We start from the raw sequence: 16,744 nt of genomic DNA, 5'->3' as shown, positions 1-16,744 counted from the left end.
TTTTATGTGTTCACAGGATGTGCATATGGCAATGCTTGTATTTGTTGTCCCTCCTTAATTGCCTCTGACCGACCATATTGGTGGGTCTGATACTACACGTAAGCCAGTGTAAAGATGGTTTCATTTCCTTCCCTAAAGTCTAATAGTGAACCAGATGGGTTTTTGCAACAATCCACTATTTTCAAGGTTACTGTTACTGAGACTTACTAAATTCATTTGATTTAACTGAATTAAAATTTCCAAGCTAATGTGGTGGGATTTGCATTGGTGTTTCTGGCTCAACAGTCAACTAACTTAACCACTTCACTGCTGTACCTTGATGGGAGTGTCTGTGGGCTAGGAGTACCATTGCTGCAGTTTGGATATCATCTTCCAGGAGGACTGATTGGGAATGAATTGTGGATCTTGGCAGGCTCGTGCTGGATAATGATTCTCTTTTTTAATATAAACAATTTAACAACACTCGCTGATCTCCCCTAATGGCCGTCTTTGGGCGAACGATCGTAGGCTTTACTTTGCCAATATGCGAACAGATTTAACTTGTGCGTGCAGTTCACTGCACTTGATCTGAACAGCTTTTGCTGTAATTGCGCATCTTTTGACGTACCTTCCGATAATTTGGGCTTGACTAATGGGATTCGCTCATTTAAACACTTTCTTTAAGGAAGTGTTTCTGCAGCTGCTTGCTATTACTATGCACATAATAAAACCAGTGACGTCAACAGATCAAAATCATTAGCATATAATTAGAGGAGCTCTAGGAAGGCGTATTATAATTTAATGGCTTGATGTGCATTAATTTGCCATGCAGTAAACATTTTGTACATCACACTCAATTAAAGCGCTTCCATTTAGCGTCAACTGGAAGGCTAGTGTCAACAACTTAAGATATTATACTAGAGGTCTGGGACTTGAAACAGTCCATGTGATGAAAGAGGCCATGAATGGCAACTTGTCCTGTACCCCTAGTTTTTCTGCATTTAGTTTGTGGTTTTAAAAAAAGCTGACGATGCTGTAAATGTACAACAGGTCAGTCAGGATCTGTGTATGAAGGAAAGGCCAGTTAGTGCAATTTGGTCATGGACTTGCTAGTCATTTTCCTGATTTTGTTCTTTGACAGTGAGATTGTGCAGTAAATGGGGATTCCACAAATACTTGGAAGGATTTTGAGTGCAGAAATTTAAATGGTGGGAGGCTGAATTTATATTACATTTAGTTTCTGAAGTGGTTAAATGAAAGGTTGGAGATGCAGTTTATAAACATTAGAATGATCTACAAGAAATGAGCCAGATGCTGGAGGTATATTTGCAGACTTCACTAAATGAGCTTCTAACACCCTTGTGGTTCTAAAGTTCTCTTGAATTGAGCCTCTCTGCAGATGGTGCAAGACTGCTTTTTCAAAAGACGGGAAAATAGAACCAGTCAAATCCATGGATATTCTTCAACATCAAAAGCTTGATTTTTTTTTTTTGCTTGGTGATTTTTTTTAAAAGTCTGTTTATTAAGGAAGCATTTTTCCATTTGTCCAGCTGTCTACTTTCCTTGTTTGAAGGACTTGAGGCCAAATAATTCATCTGCCAGTGGTGATGGTTTTTTGTTTGCCAGGAGAAGACTTGATCATCTACAGCATCCAGCTGCTGTTCATTCAACAGATGTTTGTCAGTAGCAAAGTGATTTCTGACAGAAGGGTGCATCTTGATTCAAACTGCCAAGTGTTCACTGCACAAAGTGTGAAATGGAAACTTGCAACAGAAGCCAGGAAGCTTGGGCTGTAGGTATTTGTCTCAGCCATACTTGCAGGCCTGTTATTCTAGACCTGGTCCACTCGAGATGCAATGAATACCATCTTGGGGTAGTTGGGTTTCCTGGCTGCAGATCTTCAATAATCCACATGGCTGCTGCTTGCTCTCCCATTTTTATTCTGATGTAATGTAAAGTTCGTTGATTCAAAAAAAAATTGTTCTCAAATTTCTCGGAGTAAAACTTCCTGTGACTTGAATGTAGATTGTCTTCTAGTTTTCTCCATTTGAGATGCCCAGCCTTCTGCACATACTGCTTTACTGACTGGGGCATTGTAAATTTGGCCAGTGTTCACTCCCAGAGCTGAGTGGGGTTTGTAGATGTCGTCATTATAGTTGTTTCTCCAATCTACTTCAGTCTCTGTAGGGAGCAGGGGTGGGTTTGAGTATTTAAATTAATTACTTGCGCACTGATTTTAGTAGTAACTACCCTAAACCTGTACATCTTATCCCATGCTCAAAGAAAGTGTCCTGCCTTTAAATATAATTAAGTAGCATTCTGAGTGTCAAATGAAGGCGGCGGAGGATGATTGAGAGTGCAGATGTTTTAATTACAGACACTGTTAGTAATGAGACATTTTGCTTGCATTGTCCACTAGTAAGTGTAGTATGTGACAGGTAGTCCAAGTCAGTTTTGAGACCTGGTGCATGAACTTTTTAGTGCTTGGGTACCTGAGCTCTAAATCGATCAAAACTCCCATCTTTGGTTGGGAGTGGGGTGCACAGAGCTTTGCAAAATTAACTGTGGCTCTCCAGTTAATATTCCTTGAATTTGGTGTTGATGTGGTTGCCAGATCCTGAGGAAGAAGTGGCCATATCCTTTGGTCATCACTTCAGTACACAGAGGATGAATCCAGGTTTGATTCCTAATCCATGTTAAATTAGCTAATCCAGAATTGGGGATCTGTTGGCGTAGGTGGGTTCTGACTGCTCTGAAATGCTTTTGGGTGAAGGTAAACAAGGAGTCGCAGCTTCCTTCCCCTTCTGTCCCCCATCCTGAAATGCTCACCGATCATTTTCCAGTGACTTCGGGTAAGTATGGTCACACAAGGCATCGCATGGGAATGGGATTAGTTTGACAAAACTCCCTATTTATACCTGAACATGAAGAAACGGAGTGTGGAAAGTGGTCAAAGTAACTAAAAGGAGGGGAATGTCCCAATTTTTGATCTGTGGTGAAGGTAATGAGATTAATTTAACACCAAGATCAGCATTATGCAACCTGATGGGATTTTGCCAGTTCCCACAATCCCCCCTCCCCCATGTCTGTTCTTGCCATTTTGCCATCACTTCACTCCTGGAGTGTCATTCCTATTAGACCACATGGGTTTATCATTCTCCTCTGTCCCCTCTGCACCGTAAGTGGTGCAATTTTGTACATCGTTAGTGCTGAATGCAATGGGGTGGAGAATGTTGGATGCTGCGATAGAACAGTCCACATCCAGCACTCACTGACAGAATTCAGTGCAGTGCAAGTGTTTATCTTCTGGCTCGTTGGCTGGTGTTTTCTCCTCTCTCCTAGCTTCTGTGGTGATAACTCTCCTTGCTTTAGCAATAAGAGTCTAGGGAATTGGACTAAATATTGGCCTTTCACCTCTCGGGCATTAGGGTTTGAATTCATCCCAGATGAATTGAGTGGAAGTCTCCTCTATCCCATAGAACAACCTTGGCAGTCTTGGTCCATTGCACCAACCTTCCTAGAATTAAGTGGCGATGATGAACTTGCTACTGGTTGTAGGACATCTCAGCAAAGTGACCCACAGCAGTGAGTGCTTTTCTGAGGAGTATTTTGGGACTGGATGGAAGGATTTTTTTATTATCCAACATGAAGGATGCTGTTATTGTACTGTAGAATACAGGCTTCAATGTTTACAGTGCATTTCTGTTAGATGAGCTGCTAAACGGTGGTCAGCAATGGCTCGACACCAAGTGCCTGAAATTGAAAGTTTCAGTCCCTCATTCTGGTAGTCAGAACTGGGATTGTTTAGGGGTGGGGAAAGTAGATAAGGAGACAGGAAATCTGCACTCCATCTCCCTCATTAGGAGCTTGTGTAATGGTGTTTAACATGCCTCTGCAAAAGCAGATTTAAATTCCTGCACATACCTTGCTCATAACCTCTCATAGAGTCATAGAGCAATACATCACGGATAAGGCCCTTCAGCCCAATGAGTCCATGCTGACCACAGTGCCCTCCCAGCTAGTCCCTATTTCCTGCATTCGGCCCATTATCCCTCTAAGCCCCACCTCTCCATGTACCTATCCAAGTGCTTCTTAAATGATACTATTGTACCTGCCACCACCACTTCCTCTGGCAGCTCGTTCCATATACTCACCACCCTCTGCGTGGAAGAAGTTGCCACTCGGGTCTCTTTAAAATCTTCCCCTCACCCTAAATCTATGCCCCCTGGTTTTGGACTCCCCTACCCTGGGGAAAAGACTGTTACCATCCACCTTGTCTATGCCTCTCATAATTGTAAACATTTCTACAAGGTCACTCCTCATTCTCCTATGTTCCAAGGAATAAAGACCTAGCCTGGCCAACCTCCCCCTATAATTCGGGTCCTCTAGTCCTGGCAACATCCTTGTAAATCTTTCCTGCACTCCTTCCAGTTTAGCCACATCTTTCCTATAACAGGGTGACCAAAAGTGTACACAGTACTCCAAATGTGGCCTCACCAACAGCTTGTACAACTGCAACATAATCTCCCAACTCCTACACTCATCACCCTGACTGAAGGCCAGCTTGCTAAACCCTTTTTTTAATCACCCTGTCTACCTGTGATGCTGCTTTCAATGAACTATGCACTTGTACACCTAGGTCCCTCTGTTCCATCACACTCCCTAGTGCCCTACCAGTCATGGTACAAGTCCTATGCTGGTTTGACTTTCCAAAATGCATTGCCTCACACTTGTCTGTATTGAAATTCATTTGCCACTCCTTGGCCCATTTCCCTAACTGATCAAGATCCCCCTGTAATCTACGATAACCACCTTCACTATCAACCACAACTCCTGATTTTGTCATCTGCAAACTTGCTGATCAATCCAAATCATTTCAATAAGCAATGAATAACAAGGGTCCTCACACCAACCCCTGTGGCACACCACCAGTCACTGGCCTCATTTCCAAGAAACAACCTTCAATGACCACCCTCTGCTTCCTACCTCCAAGTCAATTTTGAATGCACCTAACTAACTCTCCCTGGATTCCATGGGACCTAACCTTCCAGACCAGCCTGCCATGTGGGCCCTTGTCGAAGGCCTTGCTAAAGTCCAAAAGGACAACATCCACTGCCCTACCCTCATCTACTTTTTTGTTACCTCTTCAAAAACAAAACTCTAAAAGCTTTCCATGCACAAAGCCATGCTGACTTCTAATCAGACTCTGTCTATCCAAATGCTGGTAGATCCTGTCCCTCAGGATTCCCTCCAGTAACTTCCCCACTACTGATGTCAGGCTGACCGGCCTGTAGTTCCCTGGCTTGTCCTTGCTACCTTTCTTGAAACAACAGAACAATGTTAGCCACCTTCCAGTCTTTGGGAACTTCACCAGTGGCTAATGATGAAGCAAATATCTCCACAGGGGCCTCCGCAATTTCTTCTCTAGTCTCCCACAAAGTCCGAGGATGCACTCGGTCAGGCCCTGGGGGGTTATCCACCTTAATGTGCTGTAAGGCTGCAAATGCCTCCTTCCCTGATAATATGAATGTCCTCCAAAACATCTACACTTGTTTCCCTCGTCTCTTGAGCAACCGTGATTTTCTCTTCAGTAAACACTGAGAAGAAATATTCATTAAAAATCCCACCCCTCTCCTGCAGCTCGAGACATAGCCAGCCCTGCTGATCTCTAAGGGGACCGACTCTCTCCCTAGCCACCCTTTTTCAAGATTAAGATATCTTTATTAGTCACATGTACATTGAAACACAGTGAAATGCATCTTTTGCGTAGTGTGTTCTGGGGGCAGCCCGCAAGTGTCGCCACGCTTCTGGCGCCAATGTAGCATGCCCACAACTTCCTAACCTGTATGTCTTTGGAATGTGGGAGGAAACCAGAGAACCCAGAGGAAACCCACACAGATACGGGGAGAATGTACAAACTCCTTACAGACAGCGGCCGGAGTTGAACCCAGGTCGCTGGCACTGTAATAGCATTGCACTAACCACAAGAACCTCTTGGGATTTTTCTTAACCTTACCTGCTAGATCTATTTCATACCCTCTCTTGATTTCCCTCTTAATTGTATTCTTAGTCTTTTTATAACCATCAAGGGATTCACTTCATCCTGAACCTCCTAAACACAATGTAGGCTTCCTTTTTCTTGACCAGAGCCTCAATATCTCTGGTCAGCCAAGGTTCCCAAAACTTGCCAGGTTGACCCTTCATTCTAGCAGGGACATGCTGCTCCTGGACTCCTGATACCACTTTTTTTATTAAAAAGAACTCCTTGCCATTTGTTCCTTTCCCTTCAGACAGGCTCACCCAATCGACCCCTGCTAGATCCTGCCTAATTTTCCCCCCCAGAGTTAGTCCTGCTCCAGTTTGGGACCCTAACCTCTCCTTGATAATGAGCAGTTAAAGAATTAATGGCCATGTTTAAAACCAAAACGTGAAAACCCATGTTATTGGTACTTGGCTGCTGCCTTGAGTAAATTAAGTGTTGCCTTTAGATTCTTCTATTACCTTACAGATGAAAATCAAACCAATTCCATCCCTTAAATATGGAATATACCCATGGGAGTTTAGCGTTGGTTGTGATTTTTTTTGAAGCTGAGATTTGATACTCTAACCTGCAAGCAACAGTAGAACATATCCATTTTATTACAAGTGGATTTATTTTTGGCTGGGTGTTGGTGGGGAGGGGGAGTTGGCTGCAGAGCAGTTTTCAAAGGATGCTGGCTGAACATTTCAGACTTAATGGATACACTGGATACTGAAGCATGTAATCTACCAGAAACCTGTTTCAAACATCCAAGCCATGCCCTATAATTTGGAGGCGATTCATCATCCTCATAAAATGATGCACAAGTGATTTTTTTTCTATCAATCTTCAAACCAAAGTACAAAGGCAAAATACTGTACAAAGGCAAAATACTGTAGATCTAAAATTCTGGAATTTTTCAGCATCTCTGGCAAGGGAGAGATGAGAATTTGAGATTTGGTCATCTGTTGGCAGCTGAAACTTTAACTCTTTTTTTTCTCTGCCCAGGGGTTACCTGACTTGCTGAGTATTTCCATCATTTTGTCCTAATTTTAAATAATTTTTGGCCAAGTGTATTTTGCTAACCTGCTAGTGTTGGGTCTTCGTATCCGTACTCTTTACCTTCCCGTGGGATGGGTGTCCACTTTCTCCTGGTATTTGCTTTTGTTGTATGGGGTGGAACCATGGGTCATGTACAAACCATTTGGTTAAATACTCCACGGGCATGCTGCTTTTCAATCTGCTCAGTGTTCGAAATTCAAACACGTCAGCGGCACCTAGAAACCCGAATGCATTAAACAGTGTCAGAAGAAATAGTGGCTGCCTCGCCATTCCAGAGTGTCAAGAGTTGTAGACGACATTTGGTCTGTGAGTTGTAGTATGAACACTGCCACTAAACTCCTCCTACCTCTTGCCTATCCCTCTTTCCCTGAATGGGGCAAGTTATGTTTAGGGAAGGAAAATTGCATTTTGTTTCCCATCTTTGTGGCTGTGATTTAGCTCTGACCAGGGACATTTGGCAGATTATGCATGGAGGTATCTGTTATTACCAAGAGCTCTTAATCGGGTATCTGTTAATTCACTCTCCTCTCTTTGTACATGTAATCTCTAACATTGGCTACTCTTCCCACAAAATCAAAGGTGTCAAATTGCAAATCATACTCAACAATTTGCTTAAATTCCACTCATTTTGATTTAAACTGTGTTTTTAATATACCACTCTGAAAAGCAAATCTGCTGGATGTCTGTCTTTTTCTCTTTTTTTAATAAACTCCTAATGTTTCCCTTGACACCTCTGTTAACATCTAGACCAAGTGTAATTTAACACAGGTGAAGGATTAAACCCACTTTTTTTTCTGAATTAATGAGATCCAGTATATATGTATTTACTAGCAGATGGAAGGAAAGGTGTATAACACTTTTTCTCTAGTAATCCAGACTTTTTTATTTAAAAAAAATCAGACTGATATCAAAAGATTTCATTTTTAATAGGAAGCTGCTGCTTGCAGTGCATTCATTCAACCTGCTGCTGCTTTTTTCTATTGAACAGCCCAAGCTTAATAGCTTTCTAAGAAGCCTCATTAACCTTTTTAGCCCTGAAAGCTGGGACAAGTAGGAGAGGGAGAGAACCACGTGGCAGCAATTGAAGTCACTGGCACAAAGAATACTCTGATAGAGACAAAGGACTAAAGAGCACAGAATCAGCCACCCTTTTGTGTTCTTAATTCCAACGATTCTTGAGTAGCTTTCTGCTGAAAATCATTGTTAGTTTCTTCTGCACTAGACCAAACTAATAAGCAGCATTTCATTATTAATGCTGTTGTTAAATTCTGTGAAGGATGTACATGTTCAGCAAAATGGGAAAGGAAGATCGGATAAATCTTGGCAAAGATTAGATGGCATTGAGTTTGCATTTGCAGTATTGAGTTCCCTAAAATCTTGGCAGCAGTAAAGGATGTCACTTGGCCCATCTGCGTCCATGCTGGTTTTTTTGATAAGTCTGCAAAAGCAGTCCAATTAGTCTAACTGCCCTGCTCCTTCATGTGGCCCCTGCAAGTTTTGCTCTTCTCCTCACTACTTCCCCACTCACTAGTAAGTTAAAGCACACGGTAACTTAAAATCAAAATGAGTAGAATTTAAATGAATTGAATATACATCCCGTTTGCTTTTTTTAAATTGAGATAGAAACTATTTCTGCACTATTACTGATTTGTAAAATGCTGCACTTCTTTGCAAAAATTCCCTCCTTTTGCCAATTTCCTTGAATCCAGTGCCCTCTGGTAGCTGAAACATTGGTGTTCATTCAACAAAGGAAGGTGGGGATTTTAACTAATGGAAATCCTTAAAGAAGCAAGTTGATTGAAAGCACGACTTGGAATGTAGAACAGTATAGCTCAAGAACAGGCCTTTTGGCCCATTTGAGGGAGATGAAAAAACAGAAGATTGAAAATCAGGAGACTTTGCTAGTAAGTAGAAGACTAAGGAGAAACTTGAGTATTTAGCTGAGAACAGGGGTTCTTAAACTTCTCACTGTCAGGACCCAAAGACAATGGCTTGCTGCCTTCTTAAGGCCCATCAATGACGAGGTTCCTCAGTCCTGTCCCTGGCAACCCATAGTGTCTCAATGACCTAGTTACCATTAATTGTGGTCAATTGTTAAACATTTCTTTGTGTTCAGAACTTGAAGTATTGGATAATTCCCTTTAGGGTTTTATTTTAATATTAGAGGACAGTATCTGAATGAAAATCCCCAGGAACCAGATTTGGGAAGCTATAGACTCTGGGGTAGAGATCAAAAACACTTTTTTTCAGGCAGTGGTATACAGGTAAATGTTCCTGCAAACAGACATGCTTCGATTGTGTGTACATGCATGCACAGACACAACTTGTGCTCTTGCTCAGTCTCTCACTTGGTAGCCTGCTTCCTCTCTTGGTCCTGCCTCCTTAGCTCCCTGAATGTGGCCACACAAATCGATAGGGTGGTAAAGGTGTATGGCATGCTTGCCTTTATTAGTCAAGGCACTAAGTTCAAGAGTCAGGAAGTTATATCACAGCTTTATAAAACTCTGGTTAGGCTGCATCTGGAGTATTGCATTCAATTCTGGTCTCTCCATTATAGAAAGGATATGGAGGCTTTGGAGAGGGTGCAGAAGAAGTTTACCAGGATGCTGCCTGGACTAGAGGGCATGTGCTATAAGGAAGAAGTTGGACAAACTTGGTTATTTTCTCTGGAGTGGCAGAGGCTGAGAGGAGACCTGATAGAAGTTTAAGATTGAGGGGCACAGAGTAGACAGCTGGTATCTTTTTCCCAGGCTTGAAATCTCTAATACCAGAAGGTGTGCATTTAAGGTGAGGGCAAGTTCAAAGGTGCGTGGGCAAGTTTTTTTGGAAGTGTAGAGAATGGAGGGATATGGACTCTGTAGGGAGAAGGGATTTGTTTAGTTGGACATTTAATTAGTTCGGCACAACATTGTGGGCCAGAGGGTTTGTTCCAGTGCTGTACTGGTTGATGACCCCTATCTCTCCTCCCCTTGGGAGCTCTGGCTGTCTGCCTGGTGCCATCAGGCTGTGGGTACCTGGTGACCTGTGAGCATGTGGTGGATATGGGTAATCAAGGTGGCAGCAGCCAAGAACTTAAATGTTGAATCTGACCAAATTTTAAGTGCTTTACAGCTGATCGAGTGGAATCACTGATTTCATATTAGTAACTTGGTGAGGCAGCTGGTAGAGCTGTTGCCTCAAAGCTCCAGTGATCTGGGTTCAATCCTGACTTCTGCTTCTCGGCTGCTCTCTGTGGTGTTTGCATACTTTCCCTGTGACCACGTGAGTTGTCTTTGGGTGCTCCAGTTTTCTCCCACATCCCAAAGACGTGCAGGTTTGTGGGGTTAATAGGCCACTGTAAATTGCCTTTGGTGTGTGGGTGAGTGGTAGAATCTGGGGGAGGGAGGTTAGTTAATTAATGGGGAATGTGGGGAGAATAAATTGGACTGGTGTAAATGGGTGCTTGATGATTAGTGTGGGCTGAAGGACCTGTTTTCATGCTGCTTGACTTTACAACAAATTGTTCACCACAAACTCCCACAAGATTGCATAATTGCGAGGACACCAAAGGGAGCTCCTCACTATTTGAAGTGGTTCCGTGCACCTTCTAGAAGATGTCCACTTTGACAATGCAATCCTCCACTAGTACAGCACTGAAATTTCAGCAATGGTTTTTTTTGCGCTTGAGTCTCTAGAGTTACACTGCCTTCTAACACTGAAATTGGTAAATGCCACCAATTGAGCCATGGCTGGCACTGAGAGCCAGGTCTAATGTGTCTTGGTTTAGGGAGGGAGTTGAGGTGGGGGTGGGTGCCAGTTGTGATTCATTGATGTACATTCTGACATTGCTTTCCTTGTTTGCAAGCCTCAAGATGGAATGTGAAAAGTTGGCCAGTGAGAAGACTGAGATGCAGCGACATTATGTGATGGTAAGTATGTGATCACCTTCTTAGAGCAGCAGCATCTTGAAGATCATTTCAAATATGTCATATTAAGGTGAAAATTAATGAAAATGAGCAATGTCTTGTTTTTTAATTAAAAGTAATAAGGTTCAGTATGATGGGTTTGGAACATGTCGAAGGTTTCCTGTGAGCCATGTTCACTTCAAATCCATTTCCTGGTGTTACCGTTTGGTAACAACATTGCTGTAATGGTAATGTTTGCATCTGTTGATCCTTGCTATTCAGTCCTCCAGTTGTTGGTGGCAGTGTTGCTTGGGCTTCTCCATATTTAGAGCAATAATAACAAGCTCAGTTATTTCCTCCAATTCATCACAAGTCAATATAGAAATACAGATCAAGCCTGAAAAATGTCTTCTAATAAGTGTTAAGAAAACTGTCTCATTGCCTCTGGAAAATTAAAAATTATGATTATGGGGCTGCATGTTGAGTAGCAGATATCCCCAGCTTGATAAATGAGAATGAGCCAAGAAGACAAAAGAGACCTGCGCTTTTGTTCTAGATTCCAGAATCTGCAATGCTGGAAGAACTCGGCAGGTCAAGCAAAAGGTGCAAGTCGACGTTTTGGGGTCAAGACCCCACATTAGGACTGAGGGGGAACAGAAAGTATATAGCAGTATGTGGGAGGTGGATGGGTTGGGATTGTATTGAGGCTGCTAGGTGATGGATGGAATCAGATGGGAAGGGGATGGCGGGCAGATGGAACCTGGTGGAGAAGGGGAAGGGGATGGGACAGAGGCCGGTAGGTGATGGTCAATGTCATTTAAGTAAAAAAAAACAAACTGAATTCTGATAATGGGTCATATCTTTCCCCCTCCTTTTTCCAGGAGATGCTAATTATTTAGCATTAGTATTTCAAACAATCTTGATTTAGCCTGAAGCTTATAGTTATTGCTAATGTCTAAAGAATGCCAAGCAAGCTTGTATGACATCTTTCTGTACACCAACAGTTTTAAGTGAACTTCATGTAAATATTTCACTGCCTGTTAATTGCAAGAATGAGGTATTATACCCAACAGCAGAAGTGCAATATCAGTAGGGACTAATAGTGAGTGAGCTACTTTCTTCTGACATTGGTTCTCACTTCATATGCCTCTTGCCTTTTTCTCATTTTCACCTTCTGTTATTATGCAGAACAGGAGAGTAAAGTAGTTCTGCCCTTTTGTGGGGTGAAGCAATGATTTTAATAGAGTATTCTACAAATGGGTTCCAGAAATTTAGTATTAATCTTGAGAGTTGACTGGATGTTTTCTTGTTTAGGATTATTGCTACATGAATACATTACAGGCATATCAGAATTGGATTTATTATCACCGACTTGTATGATGTGAAATTTGTTGTTTTGTGGCAACAGTACAGTACAAAGACACAAAATCACTAATTTACAGAAATGGTGCAAACAAAGAACAACAGGATAATGTTCACGGATCATTCAGAAAACTGATGGAGGGGAAGAAGCTGTTTCTGACTCATTGAATGTGGGTTCTGTACCTTCTCCCTGATGGTAGTAACAGAAGAAAGCATGTCCTGATGGTGAGGGTCCTTGGTGATGGATGCTGAATTCTTGAGGCACCGCTTCTTAAAGATGTCCTCGATAGTGGGGAGGGTTGTGCCTGTGATGGAACTGGCTGAGTCTACGACCCACTGTGGGTTCTTGTGATCCTGTGCATTAGAGCCTACATACCAGGCTGTGATGCAACCAGTTAGAATGCTTTCCACCTTGCATCTATTAGAAATTTGTGAGAGTCTTTGGTGACTCTCAATTTCCTCAAACTCCTAATGAAGTAGAGCTGCTGGCATGTCTTCTCTGTGGTTTTGTTGAAGTTGCAGTTGGGTTTGAAGAACTAGATGACTGTATATATTTGATTTTGGATTGACTAGGAATTCTGCCATGAACCTTGTTTTTCTCTGACCACTTTCTGAAATCAATTGCCAATCCAGTGAGATTAGCACCTCCTGCCTCTAGTCTCTAGCTCATAAGCAACATACGAATCTTGGCTGTAAACCACAGCAGCTCTGTTCTACTGTTGTACTTCCTACAAGCTGGGTTGCCCTGTTTGAATTTTATGGGCCCAAATGTTTGGAAAGGTCTGTTCTTAATGTTATTCCTTCATTGGTAGCCAGATTTTAAATTGGAACATTGACATCTGTTGGTATTGGCAGGTTGAAATCCATGCATATTAATAGTAACATTCATTTAAACTTTCATGTGTGGCTTGGGAGTGCAGCAGCTAATTGGCAGAAGACAAAATGCTTGGATATTCCTGTTCTACTTGCTTGAAATGTCTATTTAATTAGGCTTTTTGTCTGGCAGGATTGTGGTATTGTTGATGAACTGAGCCATTTAAGAGGGAGCAGGTTCATTGAGTACATTATTTGTCTAAGTGAAAGAAGACCTTCTCCCAAGTTGTTCACTCTGTGTTTTCTGACCTATGGGTTGGTTGTACTTACCTGGGGCTTGGTGAGACCACATCTGGAATACTGTGGACAGTATTGGTCTCCTTATTTAAGAAAAGATGTCAATCTGTTGGAGTCAGTTTGGGCAAAATTTATTGCACTGATACCTGGAATGGGTGGGTTGACGAGGAAAGGTTGGGCAGGCTATGCTTACATTCACTGGGGTTTAGAGTGGGGGTGACTGAAACACAAGGTCCTGATCAGTTTTGACAAGGTGAAAGCGGAAAAGTTGTTTCCTCAGAATCTGGAATCAGAGGTCACTATTTTTAAAAAAAAATGTTGCTCTTTTATGACAGCACAATTTTCTTCAGGAAGATTGAGTCTTTGGAACTCTTTCTCAAAGGGCAGTGAAAGTAGCACCTTTGAATATTTGTACTTACCTGGGGCTTGGTGAGACCACATCTGGAATATTGTGGACAGTATTGGTCTCCTTATTTAAGAAAAGATGTCAATCTGTTGGAGTCAGTTTGGGCAAAATTTATTGCACTGATACCTGGGAATAGGTGGGTTGACTTGTGAGGAAAGGCTCTTGATAATTGAGGAAATGAAAATGTTACAGACAGGTCAGTTGTGATCTTATTAAATAGTGCAAGTGGCTTGAAGTGTGAGTGGCCACTGCTGCTCCTAAGTGGCATGTTTGTATGACTAGTGATTGCTGCATACAGAGATGGAATATCTTGTCGCTTGACTTTCCATTCATTTGTATATTGAGTATGACAGAATTCCTGGTGGTGGGGGGGGGGGGGGGGGGGGGAAGAAGAGTTTGCAGGATAATGAGTGGGATGTTGACCATGGGTAATCTCATAAAATCATGGTGACTGGATGAGGCATTCATTGGATGGTGATTTTGCTGAGATGTTGCAGTGGTTTTTAAAAACTGAGCATAAAACTGTGACCACCTTTCACTTTAAGTGAATTTATATTTAGATTCTTTTCAGCTGTAGTATATGATATTTTTATTGGGTGGGGGGTGAAGGTTGGATCTATATGTGAGAGAAGAGCTGAAGGATTGGTGACAATAGAATTCTGATTATTCCAGAAGGGGGCCTGAGTACACTTGCCCAGAGAAGTAGTGTTGGATAACTTATCCAGAATGTGAAACAGTCCAACAGTGCCTGACCTACAAATGCATGCAAATGGAATCAAAAGAGGGTAAAACAAGTGGCCTCATGAACTGCATTTTATTATCAATGGGTTTGTTTTCTCCAGTGAAGGTGGGCAGTTGACCATGAAGATGATGATAGGCCAACCTTGCAGTTTTCCTATCTTCCTGCAAATAGTAATGTGCCCAGGGGTTGGGGGGCTTCAGGAGACTATCTGCAGCTTGAAAGGGCACAGAATGAGGTAGTTTACTATCTGGCCCATAGTTTGGGTTCCATGACCACAATCACATTGGCTTGTCTTTTCCATTTGTGAGGGAGATGTGCACATTGACCTGCTGACCACCCAGAACTGTTGATATCACAAGTGTGTCTGTCTCTGAAAAATATCAAAGCCAGGAGGAATGATGTTTGGGTCTTGAATTTGTGTTTACATGGAACATAATTCCCAGGATTTTGTACCAAGAAAAAGATAAATGCATGCCCATGTCAGGAAGATGTGTACTTGATAGTAAACTTGGCAGTGATGTTATCTTGCTCTTCTGGCATTGGCCACAGGGCTGCAAGGTCCTGTTGATTGTGTGCCTAATCCAAACTCGCTTCAGTGGAAAACAAGAGGGTACAATCTCGATCTTCCTTCTGTACCCAACTAACTATAGGTGGACACTTAAAGATGAGAGAACAGTTGGACCCCAGACCAGACACTCTGCCCAAATTTCCCTTTTGCCTGGAGCCTCTCAACATAAGGGAGCCAGAATGAATGTCTGGGGACTGATGTCTGGAATATATATATATTTTTTTTAAACAAAATGTGGACAGCTTACCATGGAGCAAGCAAGTATCAGTGTAACTTGAATGACTATTTCTTAGTGCCTTTTGTCTTGTACTAGAGCAATTCCCAAGTTTTTTTTTCGCATCCTCAAATTCTAAGCACATTTTTTCCTTATTTGGAAAATATTTCATTTGGCCAAGTGTCAGCTATTTTTGGAAGTTTAAAAAGGAGCTATGCTAACTCTGAGCATACTGTTATTTGCTTTGGATAAAGTAGGGTATAACTGAAAGATGCAGCAATGTCAATCTCTTGAGTTTTTGGCAGATTCACTGCTCTCAGGGATTCAAAAAAAGTTGATAAGTAACTTCCCACCCAATAATGATGGATGTGCAAATAAAAGCTAGCTAAGTATTTGTTAAAGGAGGGGTTCACGAGTCCAGAGCTCATGGCTTTAAAAGGCAAGTATTCTTTGGATGTTGATGCTTGGCATTCTGCCAGACTTGTAAACAGAGGTGTGCAGTGACGCATCAAAGAACAGCATGTTGTACTTTTATTAAAACCTGATTTTTGTAAGTTGTTTAACAGTGCCAAAAAAAATACATTTGCAGTAGTTAGTACAGGAGCATATTTATAACACAGGTTTAATTTTCTCTGGTGACCAATTTGGAGATTTGAGGCTGTTGTAACAGGTAATTGTACTCCTCAGAAGCTCCCTGTTGATGGTGATTGAATCCCTTGTAGGATAACTGGTGTGCTGTAGGGATTTTAAAAAGGAAATTGTTTAGATTCCTCTGTGGCTTCATCCCTCCCTTTATCTGTTACTTTCTATAGATGAAGATTGGTGTAATGGAGTGGTGTTGCATAGTTATTGCACTGGATGCAGTCCAGATGCTTGGACTAATGATTTGGTGCTGAAAGTTCAAATCCCATCACAGCAGCTGCAGATCTAAGTTAATGAATTAAATGATCTGGAATGAAAATGATTGCATCAGTTATGGTGGTCATGAAACTGCAGGATTGTCAGAATATCCCATTTGGTTTGCTAATATTCTTCAAGGAAGCAACTGTGTGCCATTTTGCCTTGTACGTGACTTCAGGCCCACAGCAATATAGTTGACCTAGAACTGCCCACAAACTAGCTAATCAAGCTACTAAGTTGTGTCAAAACCACAAGGCACTGGCTCAGAAAGGCAGCTCGCCACGAATTTTAGGAGGGCCACTAGGGATGGCAATAAAAAGTAACCTTGCCAGTGATATCCACATCCCAAGAACTTCTCCAATTCTGGCCTCTTGTGCAAAGGACCAGAGCATCAGAGGGGTGACGTTGCCAGGAAATGGGGACACTCAGGTGAAAACCTCCCTGCACGTGGACGACGTTGCCGTCTTCTGCTTGGATCCAAGGTCAGTTTGCCAATTC

The 16,744-nt window shown here is 42.1% G+C and overlaps 1 protein-coding gene across 3 annotated transcripts in view; it reads left to right on the top strand.

The window, feature by feature from the left end:
* LOC127582363 (transducin-like enhancer protein 4) overlaps positions 1–16,744 on the top strand; it is a 182,993-nt gene that overhangs the window by 10,536 nt on the left and 155,713 nt on the right. For all 3 annotated transcript variants that reach the window (XM_052037533.1, XM_052037532.1, XM_052037534.1), the window contains exon 3: positions 10,905–10,968. In XM_052037533.1, the coding sequence (XP_051893493.1) occupies positions 10,905–10,968 (64 nt within the window). The remainder of the gene's footprint in view (positions 1–10,904; positions 10,969–16,744) is intronic.

This window comes from Pristis pectinata, chromosome 24 (assembly GCF_009764475.1).
Source record: "Pristis pectinata isolate sPriPec2 chromosome 24, sPriPec2.1.pri, whole genome shotgun sequence".
NCBI lineage: Eukaryota > Metazoa > Chordata > Chondrichthyes > Rhinopristiformes > Pristidae > Pristis > Pristis pectinata.
This window is presented reverse-complemented; position numbering and strand designations above follow the sequence as displayed.